Source organism: Ylistrum balloti, unplaced genomic scaffold (genome assembly GCF_031769215.1).
Source record: "Ylistrum balloti isolate Yb309-2 unplaced genomic scaffold, AGI_CSIRO_Ybal_v1 Utg370238, whole genome shotgun sequence".
Taxonomy (NCBI): domain Eukaryota; kingdom Metazoa; phylum Mollusca; class Bivalvia; order Pectinida; family Pectinidae; genus Ylistrum; species Ylistrum balloti.
In genome coordinates this window covers 284046-311831 of record NW_026782194.1, presented here as the reverse complement: position 1 = coordinate 311831, position 27786 = coordinate 284046, and the positions used below count along the sequence as shown (strand labels likewise).

At 35.5% G+C, this 27786-nt stretch overlaps 1 protein-coding gene across 1 annotated transcript; it reads right to left on the bottom strand.

Annotated features, from left to right (window-relative positions):
• Nucleotides 1-58: 58 nt before the first annotated feature.
• LOC132552125 (transcription initiation factor TFIID subunit 2-like) lies at nt 59-27786 on the bottom strand. Its single transcript, XM_060216264.1, has 31 exons — nt 27682-27786; nt 26920-26972; nt 26528-26600; nt 25798-25888; nt 25119-25237; nt 23986-24127; nt 22288-22482; nt 21493-21595; nt 20797-20915; nt 20270-20383; nt 19781-19880; nt 19431-19628; nt 18967-19059; nt 18428-18489; nt 17971-18085; nt 17615-17724; nt 16147-16212; nt 15211-15343; nt 14730-14849; nt 14422-14562; nt 14121-14231; nt 13729-13814; nt 9891-10007; nt 9211-9350; nt 8682-8751; nt 7930-8034; nt 7211-7310; nt 4387-4458; nt 3577-3858; nt 998-1133; nt 59-785 (listed from the first exon to the last, which is right to left on the bottom strand). Exons 1-31 carry the CDS (start codon nt 27746-27748, stop codon nt 469-471), a joined length of 3750 nt encoding a protein of 1249 aa, XP_060072247.1. The 5' UTR covers nt 27749-27786; the 3' UTR covers nt 59-468.

The window sequence follows — 27786 nt, the reverse complement described above, 5'->3', positions numbered from 1 at the left end:
AGCCCTCAGGTAAAACACCATGAAAAGAAAACTGAGACATGATCTTAATATTTCTTGTATTAGTTTAATTTGAATACTCCTGATTTTAAAATCAATCACATACTCATCACGATACCAAGCAGATACACAGAAGATGATAAAGTATACACATTTACAGTAGTGTAGACTGAAACATACAAATTGTTCAAGATGTATGATAGTTAAGAAAACAATTTACCTCCCTCTTTTAAGTATTCAAAATACTTACACTTTTTCATCATTTAGAAAGTGACTAGCACATCAATGGAACACTTTCTGACATCTCTTCACTCTTACACACACAATGACTACTGTGTTCTTTCAGGAGTTGACCGACTCGAGACATTCTCCACACACTGACATTAGTACACTGTAGTTAACTTATATAAATGAGTTTAATCACTAACACTTTTAGTGGCAGAGGATAAATTCTCCTGTAACCATAGTGCCTTATATAATCTCAAACTCGGGTGAACTTGGAGGGTCTAGTTTCACTATTGGTGAGTTAATAGTACTTGTCTCCGAGCTGTAATGTCCTGCAGCGTCCTTGGGCCGTTCTGATGACTCGCGATCACGTTCTGATTTATCGTGTTTGTGTTTATGTTTATGTTTGTGTTTATTTTTTTTCTTCTTTTTCTTTGCCTTGTGTGATTTGCTAGAAGATGGATCGTCTGGATTTGTCTGTATCGACGTTTCACCTCCTGATGTCTGAGATCCAGGCAACAACCCTGCAAAGGACATCGGTGGTTTGCTGCCTCCTTTTGTCTCTGAAAATTATCCATAATTGTAGACAATTATACAGCTTTGATATGTGTACAATCACTGAAATACTGCTTGTATATTCAATAGTTTCATAAAATACATTAACTGATTTATCATAGGGAAGCTCAGAATCTTAAAATATCAAAAGTGCACTCACTGCTTTTGACAAAACATTCACCTGATAAAATAATTTTAAGTAGTGATTTTGTAGACATACCAGTACTGTAGTGTATGGGAGACAATGAATCTTCACTCAGTCTACCAATGGTATCCATGGAAACAGAGCCTCCTGTTTGTGGAGCAGGAATGGACTGGACAGATACCTTCGAGACAGAGTCCTCCTCTGCCTTCATCTTTTAAAAATAGAATAATTACTTCTGTCATTTCAAACAAACTACGATGCATATTTAACATACAGATTTCATTCTTAAATTAATTTCGTAAAAAAATGAAAAACTAAACCTGAAATCATGGTCTCCTTTATTACTTTATCATGTAATAAAATCTTCTACAATGATTTCTTCAAAATAAAAAAATGTATCATTCATTATTTAAATAAGAAGCAATGAATCTATTTGAATTAATTGGAATTTCATACAAAAAATACATTAGGAAAGGTGATGTATTCGAATGTCCACAATGATCACACTACACATTAATTTTCTAACCATGATATATATTAACACATCAGCTACATAAAAAACATGCAAAACATTAAATGTGTTAGTCAATTAGTTATTAGTAATTAAGAATCTCAACCAAAACTGAATTTTTATGACAAATCAAAGTTGACATCACAGACAACTTAAAAAAATCTAAATTTGTAGAAATATTGAAGTTAGATTGTAAGGTTAACTTCAAGCATATCTGGTGTTAGGTATTTTATCTATTCACTGCAAAATGAATGACAACAAGAGGCCCATGGGCCTTAACAGTCACCTGAGGTCTTCAGGTCTTTGGACAGTTTCAGAACCTGTCCACAAGCCCCAGCATATGGTCAGACAGAACAGAACTGATATATTCATACTTACAAAAATTTTATATATTTCTAAGTTTGATGGCTTAATTTTAAATTAAACGGAATTGATACCTCTGTCTGTTGATGTAGTTTAGCATATTTGACCTCTGTGACCCTTTGACAGAAGGTCAAGGTAATTTATTCGAACAAGCGTGATAACCATTTATCTCAGTATGCTACTGGTCCAATATCATGACCCTGGACCATTTGTTTATTGAGACGAAGCAGTCAAAAGATTTTACACATTTGACCCCTGTGATCTTCAAAATAGGTTAAGGTCATTCATTAGAACAGACATGGCAGCCCTTCATCCCAGCTTGCTACTGGCCCAATCCCATGACCCTTGGCCTTTTGGTTATTGAGAAAAATGTAAATGTACATTGTTTATGATGGAGGACAGACAACGCCGCACAAAAAGTGACCGCAATAGGACACTTGAAATTTCATTTCAGGTGACCTAATAAAAAACTGACATACATTGCTACTGATACACCACATCATGTGTTTTATCTAGACTGTGACATTACAGCTACTGCTATTATCTTTACATCAAACCATTGTTATTTCCCATAATGTGTGTTACCCATAAATTCTATTTTAACACCAAAAGACGTGTGACCCATGAGTTATCTTAACACAAAACCATAGCTGTTTCTTCTAACATATTTGACCCAAGAGTTATCTTTAAACAAAACCATAGCTGTTTCTCCCAACATGTGTGACCCATGAATTATCTTAACACAAAACCATAGCTGTTTCTTCTAACATATGTGACCCATGAGCTATCTTTAAACAAAACCATAGCTGTTTCTCCCAACATGTGTGACCCATGAATTATCTTAACACAAAACCATAGCTGTTTCTTCTAACATATTTGACCCATGCATTATCTTTACACAAAACCAAAGCTGTTTCTCCCAAAATGTGTGACCTATGAATTATCTTAACACAAAACCATAGCTGTTTCTTCTAACATGTGTGACCCATGCATTATCTTTACACAAAACCATAGCTGTTTCTTCTAACATGTGTGATCGCAGGTTATATCTTTACAATAAACAATTGCTGTTTCTCCTTACTGGTGTGACCATGACTTGTACAAACCACATTTGCTTCTCCTACTAGCTTATGTGCATTAACTATTCCTGTTATTGCCTGCAGATCAAACTAAATGCCGCGACTGAATCTAATGTAAGCTTAAGCTCATAAAGACATGCTGTACCCCAACAACCTTGAAGAACTCAGAAGAAAATGCAGAGACTGGAGCTGAGGATGGCGTGGGAGGTAGCTGTGGACGGATCTCCTCCCTCACTGAGGGTAGGAAGGAAGGGGTACTATCCGCTGATGCACCACCAATCTGTTAGCAAACCACAAACAATCAACCAACACAACATTAAGATGACAATTAGGCTGCAACAACAACATGCCAATTGGTACCAGTGTCATGCCAGGCAAATCATTCAGTGCAAAGGAATTATATCTTTTATAACATCTCTGAAAATGAATATGGGAAAATCTTCATTAATATAGACAGGCAACTAATAACTGACGCTGAAACATTCTTACATTCAAAAACATGCATAATGCAAAATTTACCATAATCAATTATCTATCAATCAAATTAATGACAATTTACTGCTTAATTAATACATGCATGATTGTTTTTGTAATGGATAACAGAAAGCATTGACAGCACCTCCACCTTATAATGGTCAACCACTTGCCATTCCATTCATAAAACGAAATTATTTACAGAGAAAATGTAACGTGCAGCTGACCTTGATTTTGAGTTTAAAGGAAGTGTTGCTGTCTTCGCTCTGGCCTGCCTCAGTGTTGCTCTCCACGATGGAGGACTCAAGGGTGGGATTCAATTCCAATGAGGTCGCAGGTCCCAGGTCCAGGGGCGACTCTGCTGGCCGTTTCTGTCCATGTGGTACATCTGTCTCTACAGGGACAGAAACTGATACTTCTGTTGGGTCCAGAATTTCGCCTTCTTCAACCTCCATGGCTACATTTTCTGTTTCCACATCATCTACTTCCTCTTCATCTTCAAACATTGCCTGAGAGGTGAAATTGTGGCCTTTTTATGCAACGTAATTCTTAATCTATGAATATTCGGTCATCTGCTATCAAATAGTGTAGGAAAAAGGTTCAATATTCACAAATATAGCATTCTAACCTTTGATTGGTGTGATGTCTAGTTGGATAAAATGCTGACAGGACAGCAACAATATTTTATCTGAGAATAACTGTTTGTCAATTCTTCTTTTCATCAAATACATAATAAATAGTTATCTAGGCAAGACAGAAATTCTGACAGTAACTCTTCTATTTGTTTATGTATTTAGGAAATGTAGACAAATTCTGTCTGTAATACATACAGAGTTTCGGCTCTTTCTTCCTTTTTTCAAGACATAGTTTTGAGGAGAACTGAATTACTGGCAGTGAGATTAAGATTTTTATTTTCTAACCAAATGATGCAAGGCATGTGAAAGGTCTGTTCAGCCATGACTGTAGAAGGTTAATACATTGTTTAACTTTCCATCATATCATTGCTTTATGTCGTGATGAAGAGTTTAATCACTGACCTCCATTTCCACTGGTACCACAGAGGGATTGAATTTTGCCTTCTTCTCTTTGAGATTGAACACAACCAGACTCTGAAACAAAACGAAGTTTCTGTGAATCAAATATAAAGATGTTTTGTATTGTTTTGGTAATTATCTGCTGAAAGGCCATTCAATTTTGGTAATATCTCCTTTTCTGATATTAGGCCTGGTATTTTGCTTCAGTTGAAATGCTAACAAAGACTACAATATCGCCACATAATAAGCCCATCTCCTATACAATTAGATTTTCGCAGGATAGACATGGTTCCATATACAAAATGATAAAAAATTCAATATCAATTATCACCAAATCAGAAACATTGGGGGTATCCGTCAGTTCATCACCACAGATGTATGCAAGACATTGGTACATTCTCTTGTTACTTCTAGGTTAGACTATGGTAACGCGTTACTCGTTGGTGTATCTGATACACTTATGAGCCGCCTGCAGAGGGTACAGAACACCGCAGCACGCCTAATTACCCGTACTCGAAAGAGGGACCACATTACACCAGTCCTTTACTTATTGCATTGGCTGCCCGTGCGAGATTTTGATGTATACATACAAGGCAATAAATGGAACAGCTCCTGAATATTTGCAGGAACTTGTCACCGTTTATCGGCCGTCACGATCACTACGATCGGAGACAGAATCCTTGTTGTGCTATACGAACTCTCGGACTGTGACTTATGGTAACCGATGCTTTGGAAAGGTAGTGGCCACTTTGTGGAACAGCTTACCATCTGCTACTAGAAAGTCAAAATCCCTGGCCAAATTCAAGAGGGATATTAAAACCCACCTGTTTACGTCTGCATTTTAGACTCTCACGCAGACGTCCTGTATATACATACTTTCACCACTACTTACTTGATTTGGTTACTGTGTTACATATGTTGATTACTGTGTTATACATGTTCTGTAAATTTTGTAGTAAGATTATTATGTAATTGTGAAGCGCATTAGAGTATTTTGTCAAAATAGATAGTGCGCTATGTAAATGTTGTATATTATTATTTATTATTATAATACAATATCTTGCACTTCACCCAAATACTTCAGTAATTTTTACAATTCTTCTACAAATTAAAAAAACATCAACTTGAAAAATACTGAATTTATATCATTAACAACACAATTATAAACATTTTTTAACCTAATTCCTAAGACAAGTATGACCATGCCAGGAGGAATAGATGTCAAAATTAAACATGTTTATATAACAAGAGGCCCATGGGCCTTAACGGTCATCTGACAAAAAGCAAGCCAAACCTAGAAAGTGGTTGAGGTCATTCATTTGAACAAACTTGGAAGCCTCTCCTCCAAGCATCTTACAGGCCCAATATCAGCACTCATGGACTTTTGCTTGTTGAGAAGAAGTCGTTTGTATATTTTAACATATTTGACCCCTGTGACCTTGACAAATTTGGTAGCCTAATGCTACAGACATATCGGCACTCATAGACTTTTGCTTATTGAGATGAAGTCCTTTGTATATTTTAACATATTTGACCCCTGTGACCTTTAAAGTGGGCCAAGGTCATTCAAATTTGTAGGGCTCCATGCCAGCATGCTATAAGTATATAGGCCTTTATCAATTTGATACAAAGTTGTTCTCATTCATTTAAATAATAGCATGCTACAAAATATACTAAACTTTTGCTTATTGAGATGAAGTCCTTTGTATATTTTAACATTTTGATAAAGTGGGCCAAGGTCATTCATTTGAACAAACTTTGTAGGGCTCCATGCCAGCATGCTATGGGCCAAGTATTAGCACCCTAGGCCTTCTAGTATGTGAGAAGAAGTTATTTAAAGATTTTGACATATTTGAACCTTGAAAGTTTTCAAGGTCATTCATTTAATTATCCCATTTAGCAATCTGAGCCTTTTGGTTATTGAGAAGAAGTTGTTTAAAGATTTTAACATTAAAGTGGGTCATTCATTTGAACAAATATATATCTACACTCTGAGCCTTTTGGTTAATGAGAAGAAGTTGTTTAAAGATTTTAACATATTTGACCCCTGTGACCTTTAAAGTGGGTCAAGGTCATTCATTTGAACAAACTTGGTAGAGCTCCATGCCAGTATCCTCTGTGCCAAGTAGTATTTGAGAAGAAGTCGTTTGAATGAAAAGTTTACGGACGGCGCACGGCGCACGGCGCAACGACGCACGGCGCACGGCGGACGACGACGGACGAAGCATAATCAGACCCTTCGGGTTAGATTTTCACAGAATAAGAAACATCTAGTTACACTTTTACAAACATTTAAATCAAATATTATATTTATCAATATACACTTAATAGTCAAATATATAAATTTTGAAAACTTGAATAATTTTACTTTCAAGTATCATAAAACATTATATATGTTAATTAACATTTTTTTTCTTTATTTTCTTTTCAAATTCCATTAAAATCAATGGGTTAAATCAATAATTTTTTTCATTATTGGAAAACACAGTTAAGAAATAAAATCCCTAGAGTGATACATTGATTCTGGATGAAATTCTTGACAAACTCTACAGGTTAAAATATAACAGTGTTAAGTGACTTACCTCAGACATGTGGGGCATGTACAGTCATACAAGGTGAAGTAGAGGTCACTTCTACAATTGTGTTCTGTGACTTACCTCAGGAATCCACAGACAGATGGAACATGTACAGTCATACAAGGTGAAGTAGAGGTCACTTCTATAACTGTGTTTTGTGACTTACCTCAGGAATCCCCAGACACGTGGGGCGTGTGCGGCCATACAAGGTGAAGTAGAGGTCACTTCTATAATTGTGTTTTGTGACTTACCTCAGGAATCCCCAGACACGTGGGGCGTGTGCGGCCATACAAGGTGAAGTAGAGGTCAGCAATGTCACACCTCAAACGACTATCATGGGAAAATGTGATGCTGGAAAAGAAACAAAATGGGATACCAAATCTATTTCTAAACACATCAAATTCCTCCTTTTAACTGTAACATTCTTGTCCTATATACTTTCTTAACAAGTGATCTTCAACTGATTCAAAACCATATCAACACATCTATTTCATCGCATTGTAAACCAGAACAAAGATAAATCTTGTTAATGCCTTACACTTTAATTAGATAGGTAGGTAGACTGTTTATATCTACATTCATCTTCGACAGAATACACAGTACCAATATCTACTAAACACAGCTGGACTAGGACACATTGTAAGATGTTTAAGACAGAATAATTACATTGAATACTAAAACACATCTTTGTGACAATCATCAGAATTTCAGATTGGAACGCCCTCACTCCCACACAAATAAGTCAATGAATTTCTGTTAATGGTCATATGGAGCTAATTAAAACCCTGAAAAGTTAACTTCTAATGTATTTCAGTGATCTTTTGTCGACTTCACTTAATTCACCAAAGAAATGAAGAACCTAGCAGAATGTCATCAGTTACAGACAAGATGCCATGAAATTGATATGGGTAGGTATTTATGGTCTCCTGTCCCCTCTCCCAATAACAATAACCCATGTTGTTACACTTACTTCATGAGTTTCCAAAGCCGTTCCACCAAGGCCTGTGTATGTAGATGGCTGTGCTCACCGCGCTTGAAGGGTGGGTTCTGTACCAGTTTTCTGATGACAACGTGTCTGAATACATGAAAGGAGAAAGAAGTAGAATACATAGCTTTCAACCTTTACTTACTGTTGTTTACAAGATCAACAAATGACAATAACTTTTACTGTCATGTCACTTAAAAAATGAAACTTGTTTCAGATGCTGGAGGCTAACCTATAAGGGAAAACCAAGGTATGAATTAACTTAACAGACATCCTCTGCAACCTTGTGTTTTAAACCCATATATGGTAAAGTGGTCTAAAGCTCATGTTTGAATGCACACAGTACTACAGTCATAATGTCAGCATATTACCAAACACCCCTACCTAAGCACAAATTTATTCTTAAATAGTTTCTGAAAAATTTACCTTACAAAAAACTTAATTTCTTTATATAATATCATTGCTCTCTATTCATACATAAGACATGTGTGACGCTATCCATTTCCTATTCAGACTACAGTATACTGTAAGAACATTATTTTTTGTGGTGGTTTTATTTTTGCTGAATTCATAGTTACTGTTAATCCATGAATTTAAATGTTTACAAAATGATGAACTGATAAAACTAGACAAGGATTATAGTATTTGTGGATTTATCCACGAAATTAAGAGCCGACAAAAGTGCACATTTTTGCACAACCACAAAATTATGAGATTATACAATAAAGTATTTATACCTGAAGTAAGTATCTGGATCTTTCTCTATAACATCAACCAGATAGTGTAGTTCTTCAGGTTTACAATCAGCTGAAAATAAATAAACATAGTGAAATTGTTTCATGATGATGCCAGAAAACAGTGTAAAACACCACCACCAGTTACAATAGATGAATCTCTATAGTAAGTTGTTTGTGATAAAAGTTCTATTATGTTACAGAGTTAAATTGACTTGTGAGATAAAAACTTTCTACTTTAGATGTAATCTACCACAGCCTCAACTGAGTTTAACAGTTTAGAATCTTTCACCTACTCTTGATGTAATCTATCAACGTCTCAACAGAGTTTAATAGTTAAGAATATTTCATCTACGTTTGATGTAGTCTACCACAGCCGCAACAGTTTTAAACAGCTGAGAATATTCCACCTACTTTAGATGTAATCTACCACAGCCTCAACAGAATTTAATAATTGAGAATATTTCACCTACTCTTGATACAGTCTACCACAGCCTCAACAGAATTTAATAATTGAGAATATTTCACCTACTTTTGATGTAGTCTACCACAGCCTCAACAGCAGCAATCCTTACATTCCTGAACACACCATACTGCATGTAGCTCTTAAACAATGATACATCACTTGGCAAATGGCCAAACTTCTGTAAAATCCTGATTGCCTTAAGACAGCTGAAGTAATAACATAAATTTAACATGTGTTAGAAAAACACTATGTCCAACATGGGAGGCCATTCATGAAAGCAAAACAAATGTGAGGACATGCAATTTAAAATATTTTGCAATACTGAAGGTGTTGATGAACAAATGTGGTACAATTGAGTTAAATGTCATTAGGAATGCATGTGCAAAATTAGAAAACATATTCTTAATGGCATAAGATATTGACCGACATGGAGACTATGGGACTCATTATGGGACAAATTAAGGACAGTGAAATACGACTACAGCATATATTTCACTTTAATTGTACAAAAGGAATTCTTAAGATTTATATTGATTTCCCCTTTAGCCCCCCACCCCTCTGCCCAAATGGGGTCAGCAAATCCATTTATACAAAAGTCTCCCTCACCCAAGGATGCTTCAGACCAAATCAAGACATAATCCTGCAATTCCTACAGAAAAAGGATTTTAAAAAATTTCTTCAAGTGGGTCGATGTGATGGTAATTTGTCTTGCCTAACAGTCACAGTGTGAAAGTAAATTGCCTCACCTGACAGTCACAGTGTGATGGTAACATGGCAGTAATTTGTCGAGGTTAAGGCAGCGTGTGATCTCCTCGAGGATCTGCTTCGTCTCTGTTGTCAGGCTGTCCATCGATGGACCCTCACTGTAGAATTAACGCATGGTAAAATTTCTATGACAGATTGTCCATTGAAATTCTTTCCTTATTACACACAAAAGATCCCAGAGAGATCTGGGCATCCACCAGCATAAGTTCTGTATCAAGTCTATGTTAAGTTGATCTCTTCTCTTCTTTTGTCATCTGTCTAATTATTTACTCTGAACACTGACCGAGGACAATAAGACACAAACAGAAATCTACATAAATATTACTCCAGTATTTCATGATAACACACACAATACCAACATGTCGAAAGAATCCTAAGTCAAACTCAAATTTTATGAAACTAGGGTAAAATATGAACAAAGGAAAGATTTCTATAGAGACCCCTCAAATGGTACAAGGAGGAAAAGACCTACAGGTTTTCCTGCAAAATGTCTTCATGGACGACATCTGTCATGTAAATATCAGTAAGTAATGTCACATTTCCAGATGGGAACAAAGCAAACAGTAGAACCATCATCAACACTAGATATGCTCGTCTGAAAAATAAGTTCAACATCAACACAGCAATTAAAAGATGGACACTAATCACCTTTGATAGTTTTGGAAAAGGAAAAATATCAAACTTTCCTGCTAAATCCCAATATGACTACTGGTGGCCATCTTGAAATCAGATATATCAGAAAATCACGACTAATTAGGGACCAAGGGACATATATACTGACAGTTCAGAAAAAAATCCCAAGGAATGTTTCTAGGGAGTAGCGATAACAAGAACTGCTTATGGACCACTGACCACTCACAATAACTTATCTGATCAGCCCACCTCGTGTGACATGGCAGACTAAAATAGGAAAACAAACAATTAGGGACCAAGAGAAACTTACATATGAAATTTGTAAATGATACATCCAGCACTTCTGAAGAAATATCAATGACAACAATTTTTTAAGGAAAGCCAAACCATAGCTACAGACAAAAGGTGATTTATACAGCAAACCATTCGAGGATGGTGGGCTAATAAATAGCATGTTCTCTTAATATCATTAGTGTACTGATGTAGGGTGTGCTAGCATCCTGACATAACAATGAAATGGATTACGTAAATCCAGGGGTAGAGCCAACGCCTTGACTTTTATTAAGGTTCCGTTGGTTCTTTATATCCCTTGCCCGGATACCACCCGGTATGCAGGGCGATTGAAGGAATAGGGGAAACCAAAGTATATAAGTCAATCGCAACAGGTTCGGGATAAGTTGATTTTTATTCGTGTGAAATGTCTACCGGTTTCGCCCGAACAGTGGGCTTCTTCAGGACAGAGTATAAACAATTTTTTACCCCTAAGGTACTGAAAATCGGGAGAAAGTTTTCATTGTTATTTATGACGTCTTACAATAGACATCACATGATCATAAAGTAACGGTTAAAATTCTATGATATTCCTTCACGGTTACTGTTATCATTTTTAGTTTAATTTTCGGAATTAACAGTGAAAAAAATTTTTAAAGTTCATATGCGATAGTTTCTAATATGGTGGTACAAGATATAAACATATGTATATTGCATAGTCATTCTTCTGATCTTAATAGACTAGTCATCATAGACTCATTCATCTAGGCACACCGTCGACGTAGACTCCGACTGGTAACCTAACCTCCGGTAATCGACCGTAGACGATATGTTAGAGTTTGACGCTGTATCATCACTATCAGATAATTCCAAGTCTTTCTTTAGTTCTTCTAGTGCTAAATCCAAAACCGGTCGATAGTTTTTATGGGCTGGTCCGACTGTGTCGTATGGGCCCTCCGCTGGTTTCAATCTGAATTTCACTTGTTGTAGTTGTTTCTTTGTCAGCACCTCGAACGGGCGCTTATCCTCCGGTTTAGTTGCGTTTCATTCTGGTGTTATCCTGGAAAATTTCAGGCTCCACTTGGTATCCTGGGTGTTTTTTCTTTAAATGTTCTTTGTACGCCCCTTTCCTTCCATAAGTATGTTTACAAATTTTGCATCGGTGCCATGTTTTCAGCATGGTGTGTACTTTATCTGCATGTCTTCTCAGGTTTCCTAAACTTGAGTACGTTTTGCCGCATTTTATGCACGGTATTCTCGGCTTTACTTGCGTCTTTTGATCTGTTGCCTGTTTCCTTGGTGTTTGTTTCGTACGCGCCATCACGATATAATATTAAGACCTTCTGACTGCATTGTTCTCAATATCCTGATCCAACTCTCTTCAATTCTCAGGCGACGGTTGTGACTCTATCCGACCGGGCAGTTGTCCGTGCGGAAAAAACTGCAGAATATGTGCGCATATGAAACCCACTATCCACTTCACAAGTCACACTACCAGATCAGAATATAAAGTACAGGGACAGATCACATGCCAAAGTGTGAACGCGGTGTACCTAATATCATGTAAAAAATGCGGTATGCAGTATGTCGGACAAACATCGACGACGATAAATACACGCATCCGCAATCATCTGTATAGCATCATTAACAAACACCCAGACAAGCCGGTGGCGGGACATTTCACGTCGCCAGGTCACAGTACCAGTGACGTCATAGTCACCGGTCTGTTATCGAACGTCAGTGATAACAACCGTCGCCTGAGAATTGAAGAGAGTTGGATCAGGATATTGAGAACAACGCAGCCAGAAGGTCTTAATATTATATCGTGATGGCGCGTACGAAACAAACACCAAGGAAACAGGCAACAGATCAAAAGACGCAAGTAAAGCCGAGAATACTGTGCATAAAATGCGGCAAAACGTACTCAAGTTTAGAAAACCTGAGAAGACATGCAGATAAAGTACACACCATGCTGAAAACATGGCACCGATGCAAAATTTGTAAACATACTTATGGAAGGAAAGGGGCGTACAAAGAACATTTAAAGAAAAAACACCCAGGATACCAAGTGGAACCTGAAATTTTCCAGGATGACACCAGAATGAACGCAACTAAACCGGAGGATAAGAGCCCGTTCGAGGTGCTGACAAAGAAACAACTACAACAAGTGAAATTCAGATTGAAACCAGCGGAGGGCCCATACGACACAGTCGGACCAGCCCATAAAAACTATCGACCGGTTTTGGATTTAGCACTAGAAGAACTAAAGAAAGACTTGGAATTATCTGATAGTGATGATACAGCGTCAAACTCTAACATATCGTCTACGGTCGATTACCGGAGGTTAGGTTACCAGTCGGAGTCTACGTCGACGGTGTGCCTAGATGAACGAGTCTATGATGACTAGTCTATTAAGATCAGAAGAATGACTATGCAATATACATATGTTTATATCTTGTACCACCATATTAGAAACTATCGCATATGAACTTTAAAAATTTTTTTCACTGTTAATTCCGAAAATTAAACTAAAAATGATAACAGTAACCGTGAAGGAATATCATAGAATTTTAACCGTTACTTTATGATCATGTGATGTCTATTGTAAGACGTCATAAATAACAATGAAAACTTTCTCCCGATTTTCAGTACCTTAGGGGTAAAAAATTGTTTATACTCTGTCCTGAAGAAGCCCACTGTTCGGGCGAAACCGGTAGACATTTCACACGAATAAAAATCAACTTATCCCGAACCTGTTGCGAATGAAATGGATTAGTAACATCATTACAGTGGATGTTTCATGTTTTCCATAAGAAAATTGGCTTTCTACAGCACAGTGTCCAAGAATTGAGCCTCTTTCTCTGACATTCAGTCTATATTTGAATTTAAGCTAGTGTAAAATGATTGACAACTTACCCAAGACCAGTGATGATAGTGACAGCAGGAGTCAGAGTGGCTGCTAGAGAATCCAACAGAGCAGCTCTGTAGTAGTTGTCAGAGTACTACAACACATTAATATACCTATACATTTCTGTTGACATCATGACATGCTTAATTGTAAAGAATCGATACAGTATACCTGGAAATTAACATTGTATATAAATAAAACACTCCTAACTGAGTATACTGTGTATAATATATGTGTTTATGTTTACTAGAGTGACTTATGAGTCTGTACAATTACACTATATTAATAGACTGAAATATCAGTACATAATGATTAATTATGAGGGACTGATGTACAAGCCTGTTCAGGTATACATATTAAGGACTGGTGAAAAGCTGGTCAAAAAAAAACAATAACATACTTTGTTTTTGCTATTATCGTTGTATTTGAAAAGTTCCAGAATAAAGCGGAGAACTTCCTGGGGACAGATGGCTTGGATACTCCGGAGGTGGGCCATGGCAAAAGGGATGGTCTACAATGGTAAAAATATCACAAAATACATAAATACAGAATTTAGAGCAAGGTGTTTCAGATATCACAAAAAATTGTTGGGCCCTTTTTTTTCTAAATTTTGAAAATTGCCACAACTAGAAAATTAATATAAGCTGCCAGTATTTTATTATTCAATTTAATATTAATTACAATACAGATTGAGTTCCTACCTTTAGAAGATAGTAATGCTGTAGCTTGGAAAAGTTGTTTTGTCTGACGATGTTCGGACAGGAATGTGACCCGAACAGTTTACGGAAGATAGTGATCATCGCAGGAGGTCCCACCCAGTTATTGACCATTGAATTGGCTACCTGTAATAACAAAAAACTTCAGACGACAAACAATCTTTATACATTTATTTAACATTTCAAATGGTAGCAAATGACATTAATTCCATTATCACATGTTATCTGACAGAGACAGGCTTCCTTGCGAACACAGAAGAAATAGTGCTCATTCTCCAGTGTGGAATACTCACCTTTGACAGACAGAGACAGGCCTCCATGCGAACCCGGTAGAAACAGTGCTCATTCTCTAATGTGTCTGTCAAAGCTTTCCTAGTAGCAGCTGTTGGGTAGTTCTCTAATGCAACAATAGCCTAAGATATACAAAATAAAATCCATTAACTCAATCCAGGTTTTTTTTTTATCTTTTTTTTTATTTATTTATTTTTATTTTTTTCCAATCCAGATTGTTGTTTTTCAGTTTCCTGTTAAGTAATGTAAGGAATTAATGCATCATTTTTACGTTCTTTAAGTATCAGCATTTTTTAAAGCAATGATAAAGAAATACACCAGACTTGTGCTTAAAAGCAACAAAAACACTTGGAAGTCTTTCTTGCACCAATGTTTAAGGTTTAACATAACAGCCCCGGCTTTACTTCCAGGAGACATTTTATGTGAGAGACATCTGTACTCGACTTCTAAAATGAATTCTGACAAGACAGATACTTTCCTTACCTCTTTCTGTGCGACCACATCTCGCTCAAACTTCAACTGGTACTGCCACATAAAGTCTGGCTGTTCCCAGGTTACCTGACTAAGTAGGTGCATGTCTGGGTCAATTCTCAACCACAACACGGGAGAGTCAGCACTACAAAACAATGGTATCACTATTTACACAAAATATGCCTGTCACTCTTTTCCAACGTTATGGAATTTTTATCGTAAACAAGAATTATAAAAATTTGACAAGATGTCCAAGTTTTGCCTCCTTTAAATGCCTTAGATCTGAAATACATAAAATTTCTAGAAAAAATTCTTAATGCGTTAGTTACATGTATGTCAAATAATTGGAAGTACTTGCAAACAATGAAGTCAACCTGACAAGTATTGAAGTTGCCATCCCTAATTCTCAAAATATCAGGTTATAATTAAACACCTAATGGTCATCAACCTAGTCATCTGATACTTTTAGTGACAATCAAATTAATCAGAAAATGATGGTGGTACATGAGTGCCAACACTTCCATGCTTGAAGTGTCAACACAATAGCTATGAAATGGTTGGAGGTTTTCTATAGATATCAATAAATGGTAATCTTTACCCTGGAACCTGAAACAGAGACTCAAGTGAGGTATCGTCTCTATTGACTTTTGTAGAAAGTTTTATTTAAAATCACTTAGAAATGATGTTGATTCACAACAGGATGAACATGGGTAAAACTACATGCTCCCACAGCCCCTCCTATAGTACAGTAGGGTTACACTGGTAAAAAACACAGGTTTTGGTTAAATGGTTCTACATTCAAGCATATATTCAGGGGAGAGCATAGCTTTAAATGAGAATATAGACAAAAACTTATGAACCAAGACATATGAAAATGAAAAAGCCTACATGATTAGTAGCCGTGAGATATATCCAGTGACTTGCAATGTTTATAGTTAGCATACTTACTCCATGGCACTCAAATCCATATCTACCTCTTCTGCTGTCATTAATGGAATCTTCTTTTTTTTGTTTCTGAAATCAGATTTTGTCAATTTTTTGTATGAAAATCATCCTATATTGAAAGCAATTTAATCAACTGTCTCATTGTACAGCAAAACCCACTTAGTATATATTTTCATTCACTTCAATACACTTATGGAAAAACAAGTTAAAAGATTTATCACATAGAATTTTACGAAATTTTCTGTCAAAAACTGCTTAAGTAGCATGATATATAATTGTCACATGATCGCACAGCTTTTCATGTGGCAAAATGGTTTTGTCAATGTGCCAGGTAACATTGTTTATTTTTGCAAATCCAGCAAATCATGATAATTGATAAAATGCTGATGATTAACACATTGTTCTGGTTGAACAGTGCATTACATTAATCTATTCTGCCTTCAGTTACACTCAGTTCTTAGAAACAGAACTAAACGTGAAACTATAAATTATCTTGTTCCCGATATGACTGTGCCTATGATGATTAAAAATGCAGCTACCAGGATCAATATCAATTACATTTTAATTGATACAAATGTAACAGGAGTTCAGTTACATAAGTCCCCAATGCTACCCCTTCAGTTGTGATTGATGCTTATCTAAGTACATCAGTACTGGAAAGGAAGGTCTGTGGAACACACTGGTGTACACCTTGGAAAATTTCAATCAATACACTTGACACTGGCAGGAAACCCTGATGTACAACTATAAAAATTAAATTTTCAAATAATCCCCTAGTCTGCCATTTTGTCCAGTCAGAAAACTGACATCACCATGGTGCTTCGATGTCATATTTCACCTCCATACCAAATTTCATAAAAATCAGATAGTGTCTAAATTTTAACCAACCAGAAGCCTCTATTTGGCAGCCATTATGGTGACTGGCATATTTATTACACAATCCTAGGGACTTTCCTATAGTTATCCTTCCCACCAATTGTAATCGTGATGCACCGAATAGAACAAAGTTACAGGTAAAAAAGTATTAACCAATCAGGTGTCAGAAAATGACAGCCATCTTGTCAAATCACAAAAAAAGTTGTTTGAACATCTAAAAGCATCAACACTTATCCCTCAAAGTTTGGTGAAGATCCAGAATCATCGTAAACCTATATTTTTCAAGGGATTCCACTATTTATTAATCATAACACGTTTTTTTTTATTCTGTTTTCATTTAGAAATCAGGTTCCTATCATACTGTCATGCTTCCTGTTCTCACAATCTAAAAGCTTACTCATCTACTATAATATATCATCTATTGTGTTTTTATCTGGAAAACAGAGTATCATAACAAGCAGATTTCACTGTAACTGAAGGACACTAATATTGCTGCTTCATATAGCTACATATTGGGAAATAATAATAATCGTGATTAAATTAAAAATTCAGCCTTGGTGTCATGCATGCATGTGTTTCTCCTCAGCATATATACCTTCTGCTTTTAGAATGGCATGTGATATCAAATTTGGTCTTGTTTTCTTCAATCTTAAATGTATGGTTGAAGGATCCATCCAGTTCTTGTATAGTCACAGTCAGAGGTCCCTGACAACAACCAATCACCATGTTTTTAAAAAAATCATCACCATCAAGCATATTAAATATCTATAATTCATAACATAGCAATTCTACATTACTTGTATTCCATCAAACATTTAAACCTAGAATGTTAAAAGTAAACAATTAAATTGTTAGAGTAATCCTTGACAACTTAATGTTATTTACCAGGTAAATAGTGGATACATGTACCAAACATTTGTGAGACCCAGATGTCTAATATTTGTACATTACCACATATTTCAGTGACCCCTTGGCCCCAAGGTCCTGCTTGAGTTCTAGTTCAACAACATTCCTTTTTCTGTTGAAAACAGAGTTCCCAAAGAATCTGGCACACCCACTCTGAGTACTGTCAAAATAAGTTAAGGAAACCATGGTATTATGAAAATTATTGTAGTTATCAGTACATATTTTAAGTAAATCACTATACAAGTTGAATGTTGAATTTAGTTGCTAATTTGGACATAACAGGTGAGCTGTTCATAGACCGAAACGACTTTTCATACTTCATCAACAACATATGTTACAATACCCAATAATGTTCATTATCTTGGTTCTAATTAATTGATTAATTTTTGTGGTTTTACTTTGATCCTAAATTTGAGAAAGCAAATCCTGTATGAAAGAAAGTTGGTTTTCAGTAATTGTTTAAAAGACATATATTTTCTGTAAGCTTAAATAACAAGGATACACCCAGAGATCTAGGAAGGGTTGAATGTCTTTCCCTGTCACAGTGGAGATCAGCTTCAGACACTGTCAATAAAAAATAATGCTATGTTAAACATACTGGCAAACATAAAATATTATGTTCTATATATTATCTAATATATGTAATATACATGTATGACATATATAAATAGGAAAGTTGACTGCAAATTCAAATTTCTTGATTATGAAAAATAAAAGGTACTTATATTTATAAATTGTTGAAATGTTTGAATGATTTTTCTCAGGTTTGAACTAGAATTAAAACCTAATACCTATTGCTTCCAAATAAGTAAGATGGGCATTATAAAAAGATTATAGGGCAATTAATATGAAGAGTGAATTGCAATAACACACTCAGCTAACTAAGGCACTACGCACATATTTCCATTAGAATTACAGTATACAGCATCACTGCAGACGATCGGTATAGACTGTTTCATCAAATTTAATACTTTCCATGATAAACTATACACTGTTGATTGTTTACGGCTGTAAATACTGAATGACAACTGTACTACTTACTGAGTGTGTAGACACACACATATTGTTCCAGGTGTTGGCAATGAACTTCTGTTGAGAGGCAGAGTATGCTAATGACAATACCTTGTTGAAAACCTAAAAGGAAAGGACATTGTTAATCTTATAACAAAGTTCAGCAGCTTTCAGTACAAATTCATTGTTTTAAAATATAAATTCTGTGTCCTCATTTCCTATCTTTTATGTGTAATTAACCTGTATGCATGTTTCACCCATATGGATGAGTCAACAGTCACTACCTTGTACGTATTTGTTTCACCAATGTAATGGCTGTGTCAACAACTCTACCTCATATGTATCATTAACCTGCACGCATGTTTCACTCATATGATGGCTGTGTCTTCATTTCCTATCTTGTATGTATAAGCAACCTGTCTGTACTCTTGTTTCACCCATATAATGGCTGTGTCCTTACCCTCAATAGAACCACTCACTAACCTACAACCTACCTGTATAAGAAGCTGAGCTCCAATTCTGATTTCAAGCATGCGCATGACAAGGTAGGCCTTCTTTGAAAAGACCTCTATATACTTGGGTGATAGCGTGTGGGGATTACGTATGGAGAAATGGTGGTTACAGTCTTTTAAGGAAGGATCCAACAGTATTCCACCCACACGGTTCTCATACTCTTGTACCTCCTTTAGGTCCTAAAATCAAAAACAAAATGGGTGTATAAATATTAAATCGATGTCACATTTGAAATGAGTTCTTTTTAAATATCAAAGATACATTAACGTAAATTCATGAAATGTTCCATTTTGCAAAATAACTCCATCCAAAAACTACTGTATTTACTTACCCTGTTTATTATGTACCTGTACTCATTGTTTCCGAAGGTTTTCTTCACAAACAGACTTGTGAGGTAGCCTGCCGTGCCCCTTGTTATCCACATGTCAGAACTGTCAAAAGGTTGCAATCAACATTATTGTAAATATATTTAAATTGGTGAAATGATCAATTCATGCATCCACAATAATTTCCATATAAACAGCAAAAAGAAAATGGAATTAGAATAATATTTTCAGCATGAAAAGAACTAAAACAATGAAATAAAATCACCACTGAAATATGTACGTTTACAGAATCTAACAATACAAAGAAGTTAGAATCATCACCACCATCTTACAGTTTAATTCCAAAATTTAAATTCATCAAATTAACAAAGGAAAACTTTATGTAAAAATGTAAACATTTTTTCAAATAACCACTGTAAATGCCATGTTTGTTGACAAAGCTGTTATTCAAGTTTAAATTATGAATCTACATCTCAGTGGAAAGTGTAACGTACCAAGATTGCATTGTGATGAAGCAGCCAAAGAACTGTTCTGCTACAGCAGCAGCCAGTATACGACGTGTTTCCAATGTCTGGTCGATGATCCGTGGTGAATGGAGGAGGTTGGTGCTAAACAGTTTTGTAAACATTAACTGATTAGTGTGTTAGTACACTTTTCTAAAATACTCAATTACATATATGCATCCTCTGTTCCTATGGTTGATCACATCACATAATTTCTTTCCAACACCAAGACATGATGCATTAGTATCTTAAAAATTCTTCTGTGACAAAAGAGAGCGGATGAACGTGACTCTTGAAACCCTTCTGACACATGAAAGTAAGGACAGTGGTTTGTCAAGTTTACTTTGATTATGATGAAATCACAACATCAACTTTAAAATCTATAGTTATATTGCAGACATTACAAGCATACGTATGATCCTTATATACCTTCCAACAACTTTGTCACAAGAGTATAACAAGTCCTATATTCAATACACTATTTTGATAAAAACTGTGATATCCTCTTTAATTTTTACCTGAATATGGTCATGGTGGCATATGGCATGGAGTCTTGGTAGCTTTCATCTACAAACACCTGTTTGTAACAGGAGTAGGGGTTTCTACTAGACAACAGCTCTTCATAAAATTCAAACGCCTGTACAAAGTACAAATTCATCAAGATAATTATGGAGGGTTCAATGTAGATTCATCAAAATAATTACAAGCACATTTTTTCTCCAGGTTACAGAAATTAAAAACCTAATAAAACAAAGTCAGTTGTGAATGAGTTAATTTCTATTATGATAAGAACTGACATCATAAGGGAGATAACTACATAGATCAGGATCCTTCTAAGATCATTCCAGCCAAGTTTGATGTATATACCAGTGGTGGAGTTTGAGAAGTTCCACAAGTCACACAATTTCAAAAGTATACTAATTATGGAGGATGAAGTCAGACAAATCAGATGCTTTACAATTTATACAAAAATATCTCTTGCACAAATATATGCAATAATTGAAAACTTTGGGTTAAACCATTTTTAGAAAATACAGATAAAAAGAAATCTTGTCTGCCTCTGTTGTGATATTTTGAAAGGTTGATGGGACAAGCTATTTAAAAACTTTTCACAAAATATTTTCACTGACAGTTTGAAATTTGATATAGATACAACATCTATAAGTTCCGTTTTAAACAATTTCTCACACCATGTAAACATGGAGTCAGCCTACCTCATGGATATAACTGGTGGTATGTTTGAGGAGATCCGTGAGATGAGGTAAGCAGAAGTGGGTGACCTCATGCATGTTGGGGTCAACTAGTACTTCAAATGGTCTACAAAATAAATAATTTCAAAGTTCACCTTAAAGAGAAAACTGCCAAAGGATATTGTTTAATCCTACCAAGTCCACTTACCAATCACCTCATTCATAAAAATCAGAGGAAAAATTGTTTTTGTAATTATCGTTATAGATACCGTAATGATAACTCACTGAGCAAATGTATGAACATGGATATAAACTTGATTTGAACAGCAAATAATTTTTGAAAATACTAATCATTTTAAGCACTGAAATCTTTTTGGTGACACATCAAATTTACTACCAATGTAATTTGACAGCAGTATAATGCTCAATATCAGGGGAACGTCACTGCAGTATAATGATTTAGTGAAAAAAGTAAGGGATGTTTTACATACAGATAAAGATTTCAGAATTTTTTTGACTTAAAGATTTCAGAAATGTTTTACATACACATAAAGATTTCAGAAATGTTTTATACAGAGATAACGATAGACAAAACATTTTTTCCCAACACTAACAGGTTAATGTTATGTCACAGTAAAAAAATTGATATATTATGAAATATGAAAATGAAACTTTTGTTCTCTTAATACATTCCTATGGTTCAGTTCATATCATACATGTATGGTACTAGAATAGATAACATCATCCTTCAACAAATATTTTTCTGTATCCAGATTTTTTAACCATTAATTCACCACTGATAATCTGCTAGATTCTTACCCCACAGCCATTGCAATGTTTGGTGCAGCAGTTGGCATTGACAGAAAGTAGTGGAAGGTTTTATTCCTTCTGTCTGAAGTGTAGACTGTCTCGATAAGTTCTCCACAGCTGACCGCGGTCATACTCAGGTCACAGGTAATCTCAATCTTCCATGTACATGGCTCGGAGTATGTGTCAATACAGGGGAACCATAGCCTATCAGAAAATTGATATCAGCTTCTTTTATATAACAGTAATGAGAAAAAAACAATATGTCTCCGCTCCCACTATGATGGAAATGAAGCTATAATATCACGGCTATAGTAGTAAAAATGTTAAAAAATGCACAACGCTAGACAAGACGTCATAGGTCACTATGAGGCTGTCTCAGATGAACTAAAAATTAAAATGTGAGAAAGTAATTGGCATCATTACTTGGGCTCTAGTTTTTTAAAGTTACATCCTAATTCTATGGATAGGTAGCATCTCAAGCCACTTTTTAAAAAAATGCCTATGTCAGCAAAACCACTTATGTCTGACCGACAGACCCAATATCAGATGTCCGAAATATATATGAACTAAACAGGCCCAATATCAGATGTCCGAAATATATATGAACTAGACCATTGTCGAGGAAGGGCCCCGCATAATACCTACCCCTTATGATTGAGTTTCTTAATATTAAGAAATATATGAACAGGTGTCAAGTATTGAAAGCAACTTTCATCAAAATCCAATGAAAATGGACAGATGGACAAATATATGGATCGACGGACAGGGAAACGGACGGACAGACAGACGGACAGGGTGAACATTGAACTCGAATGAGGGGCTTATGTACCAAGTATCACGAAGCAAGTTTTAAAGAAATCCCAGATCATTCCTTCAGAAGATATTCTCTGTAAAACATTCAGCCAATCAGATTGCAGCAGCCTCATTAAATATGCGCGGAATTCGGCAAACATCGAACTTGAGCGAGGGACTTATGTACCAAGTATCATAAGCAAGTTTCATCGAAATCCCATCATTCCTTCTCAAGATATCGCGTGGAAAGCGAAACTGACAGACATGTAAAACATATATATTGCAGCAGCCTCATTAAATATGGAATTTGGCGAACATCGAACTTGAGCAAGGGACTTATGTACCAAGTATCATAAGCAAGTTTCATCGAAATCCCATCATTCCTTCTCAAGATATCGCGCGGAAAGCGAAACCGACAGACATGTAAAACATTCAGCCAATCAGATTGCAGCAGCCTCATTAAATATGCGCGGAATTTGGCGAACATCGAACTTGAGCGAGGGACTTATGTACCAAGTATCATAAGCAAGTTTCATTGAAATCTCATCATTCCTTCTCAAGATATCGTGCGGAAAGCAAAACGGACAGACAGACGGACAGACAGACGGACGGACAGACAGACGGACAGACGGACAAGGTGATTACTATAGGGCACCCGCATCGCGATGCGGGGCCCTAACTAAACAGGCCCAATATCAGATGTCCGAAATATGTATGAACTAAACAGACCCAATATCAGATGTCTGAAATATATATGAACTAAACAGACCCGATATCAGATGTCTGAAATATATGAACTGAACAGACCAAATATCAGATATCTGATAATATACAAAATGAATTTTAAGCTCAGAATCAGTCCCAAAATTTAATGTACGAGGGGGTTTTTCACATAAGAAATTTGTAAGCTCTGACCTTGAGGAATTTTCATGTCTGTATGTGAACATGTGTGCAGCCTTCTCCGACAGTGTGCCCTCAGTATCTGGTATCACAAAGTGTACTCCACCCTTTGGCTGTTCCACGGCAAACTCAATACAGACTTTAATTGGTCTCAGATCTGAAAATGAATAAAACTGTTTTGTTATCCAAATGACTCAACATAAATTTTCACTCAACATGAAAAATACAGCATATTTATAGGTGATAATCATTTAACTAATTTGAAATTTATGATAAGACATGACTGATGTCTCTTAAACTCTTAGAATGGAAGTAGTGGTGAGTGACCCAAGTGTCTCAATGGTCACCTGAGTTCTTTAAATCATGTTGTTGTTCACAAACGTAGGTCTGTTGACAAAGTAAGACAACATTGCCTACGCTGTACACCTAATGCAAATATGTTCAGTGCATAACATTAACTACCATGATAAGGATTCTAACTCCATCTGAATTAAAATAAAGAGTATTTGATTCCACCATATATTAATGTTGAGAAGAACTTGGAGTCAATTTGATCCCTTTTGCTCTGCCCCTGAGGCTTCTGGTGGATTGGGACCTTAAAGTTCACCATTTTCATTCACCATTCGCCATGGAAGGGTTAAGCAAAATTTCATTGAAAATGGATCAAGGGTTTTCCAGAAAATGGATCAAGGGTTTTCCAGAATAAGTAGAAAATGTCAATTGTTTTCAACGGACTGCAGGCAATCGCCATGAAACTTTTTCTGAGATGACCTTTGACCCTATAAGATTACAATATGATCTTCTACAACAGTAAAAGTTTTAAACAAGAAAAAAGCCTGTAGAACAATGATGTTAACATAGTGTATGTGTATATATGGGTATAGGCAGATTCAGAGGATATATATCCCTGACAATGTTGCGACAGTGTTATGAAGGCGACACATGTTTTATCTAAAGCAGATAAGATACAGTTTATACACACCAGAACTTACTGCTAACATCCCAAACTTTTCCAAAATACTATTGCAGTAATGGAAAAGATGCTTTCAAAAATATCAGAAATGAGGCAGGGCATCAAAACAGACCATAGTGATAATCAAAATGTCTTCTTTACAGAAAGTTTTTAGTTGACATTTAGTTGTTCCTACCAGCAATGATGGGGAAGACTTCAACAGGAAGTTTAATGGTAACCTCTCCATTGCCTTGGTCAGGGTCAACAGAAAGCATAGACTTCAAGTGGCAGTTTTGGAAAAAATCCAGATTCCTCCTATGATGAAAGAACACAAAATGTATCATAACACAAATGTTGTTGATAATTTCAATTTGATTTATAATCATAGCACAAGAATTGTAGACAATTTCAATCAGATCCACATGGACATGGTACATGACAAATGATAAAACAAAAAATTCAAATTCATTTAATCTATTTGACGAATTATGATCTTCATACTACCTTGTCACCTTTTTTCCTTGTGAAGGCACTTCTATTTTATGAGAAATGAACCTAAATGCAAAACTTTATAGTGAGGTTTTTCAGCACCCCTTATTGTAAGGATCCTGGACAATAAAATTAGGAAAATATTTTGTAAAGAATAGATGTATTTCACTATGCGATCTAAAGATAAAACAAAGTTTGGTTAAAGTTAGATTAATCCTTTTCCAGTAATGTAAATAAACACAAAACTTCAAAAAAAAGTGAAATGCTGACAATGACATTGTCTTTGATTCGCTGCTATTTGATGCAGACAAGACAAATACTTTGTCCATATGAAATCATGAAATATTGATGCCATTGGTAACTTCTACACAGTGACAGGTACTTACTGTTTGCCATCTTCCTGACAAATCTCTAGAGTGGGGTCATTGTACAGGAAGCGAGCCTCCCACTGGTCATTGACTGCTACATGGAACAGTTCTGGTCGAGGTTAAGGATACAAAAGCCATGAAGTTTTGTCATTGTTGTAAGGATAGATTCTAATTATAGATTATTTTTTATTTTTATCCTAACAGTGATGTCAAAACAACATGAAGAAGAAATCTATAGCAAATTTCCTGAAAGGTTAAAAGATCTCTGTATTGACAACTTATCAAATAAGCTTAATTAATAATATACAGGAGCCTTCAAACTTTTTCTGGTTATTTAAGGCGTGTAACTGGTGTGAACAAAGGGTTACTATCCTAACATATGTACATATATGAACATGCATTTCCACAGAAAATTAAAGCGACTCGAAACCACCTTATTCTGTGCATGCAACATTTTATAATTCTATTTAGAACGATAACATATTTCACTTTTTTCTAAATAATGACTTTATAAGATATGTCTACATCTTACAAAATTTTTTAAAAACTTCACCATTAAATTATTCAGCGTTAGGTTCGCATATTATAGTACTGTGTATGACAAGTCAACGACAGACTAATTCAGCGAATGACAAGTTTGTTATAGACATACTCGGCAAAAGAACCTTTTTACACATTTGCCCCAGATACTACATCAATCCCTGACCACTATGTATACCAGGTAATTTATGCAGAAAATAAAGGATACTACATTGTTTGCTGTTTATCTTGATTCTTCTCAGGTCATTCTGAAGTGGATGGATGGTGAGTTCCACATAGCCCTGTAAACAAGAATAAACACATTCAAACAAAAATAATGTTAGATTTTCAAACTATGTTAGATCTTAACTCTAAAGTCTTAGATGTAATCAAGACCATAGTAATGTTGTTCAAAAGAAACCATTACAACATAAGTGTATATTAACTCCTATAAAGCACATAAGTGGTTTTACTATCTTTTGTTGAAATAATCAGAATATTATGTGATTTTAAAAGACTTGAATTTTCACCCTTGTTCATATACAATAAACATGAAATCTGGAAGGTTCTTCGACTACAATTTCATTAACAGACCATAAAAATAAAAAGAGATACACTCACAAAAATGGCTCTCTGCCTGAAGTTGATGGCCCTGATACATAATGTCTGATGAGCTGCAAATAAAAACACAAATGTTCTGCAAGATCTTTATGTATGCATTATCATGCATAATGTAATAAATCAGAAAAAAATTCTTCTTTTTAAAAAATTCATTTGTTGCTTTGAACTTAGTGAAAACCTGATTTAAAAAGCACAGCACATTTGAATGTACTCCGTCATGGCTTAAACATAATTTTCTTCTTATTTCATTAGCTGCATTTTTTTCAACAAGGCAGGTCTGTCATAAGTTTCCTTTAACACTGTTAATGTAAACAGGTTGATGCAATATACTTATGGTTACTACAGATATTTATTAAGTCTGTCACAAATACATGTACTACAGTAACATGCAATCCCATCTGAACAATCTTCAGTCGAATAGATGAGTCCTTTCTCAGATCATATAAGAAATGGCTCTAATTTCAGATTGGAAGTTTTCTGATAGCTGTTATAAAGTTTCAATATGACAGATGGCTTAGGAAAAACTAAATTTTCTCTCTATATATATCACTGGTAAGTATCACATGAATAAATTGACTGAGTCTGATCTTGGTCATCACCAAACTGATGATTCCCACCTCCCAAGTATAATAAAATAAATGATTGACGGTTCTGACAGTAGAAGCCGGTTTTGATACCATTGTAATCGTCAATTTTGGAAGATGGCATTCACGTTTTCAATTCCAGGAGCTACCACTTCATATAATTGAGACATTAAATCACCTAGTTTATATGGACGATGGGTGTCAAATTTTCCATCCTTTTTGGCTTTTTTATGACTTGTGTCCATCTTCCATCTCTCGACTCTGTCTTACACATTGTAAACAG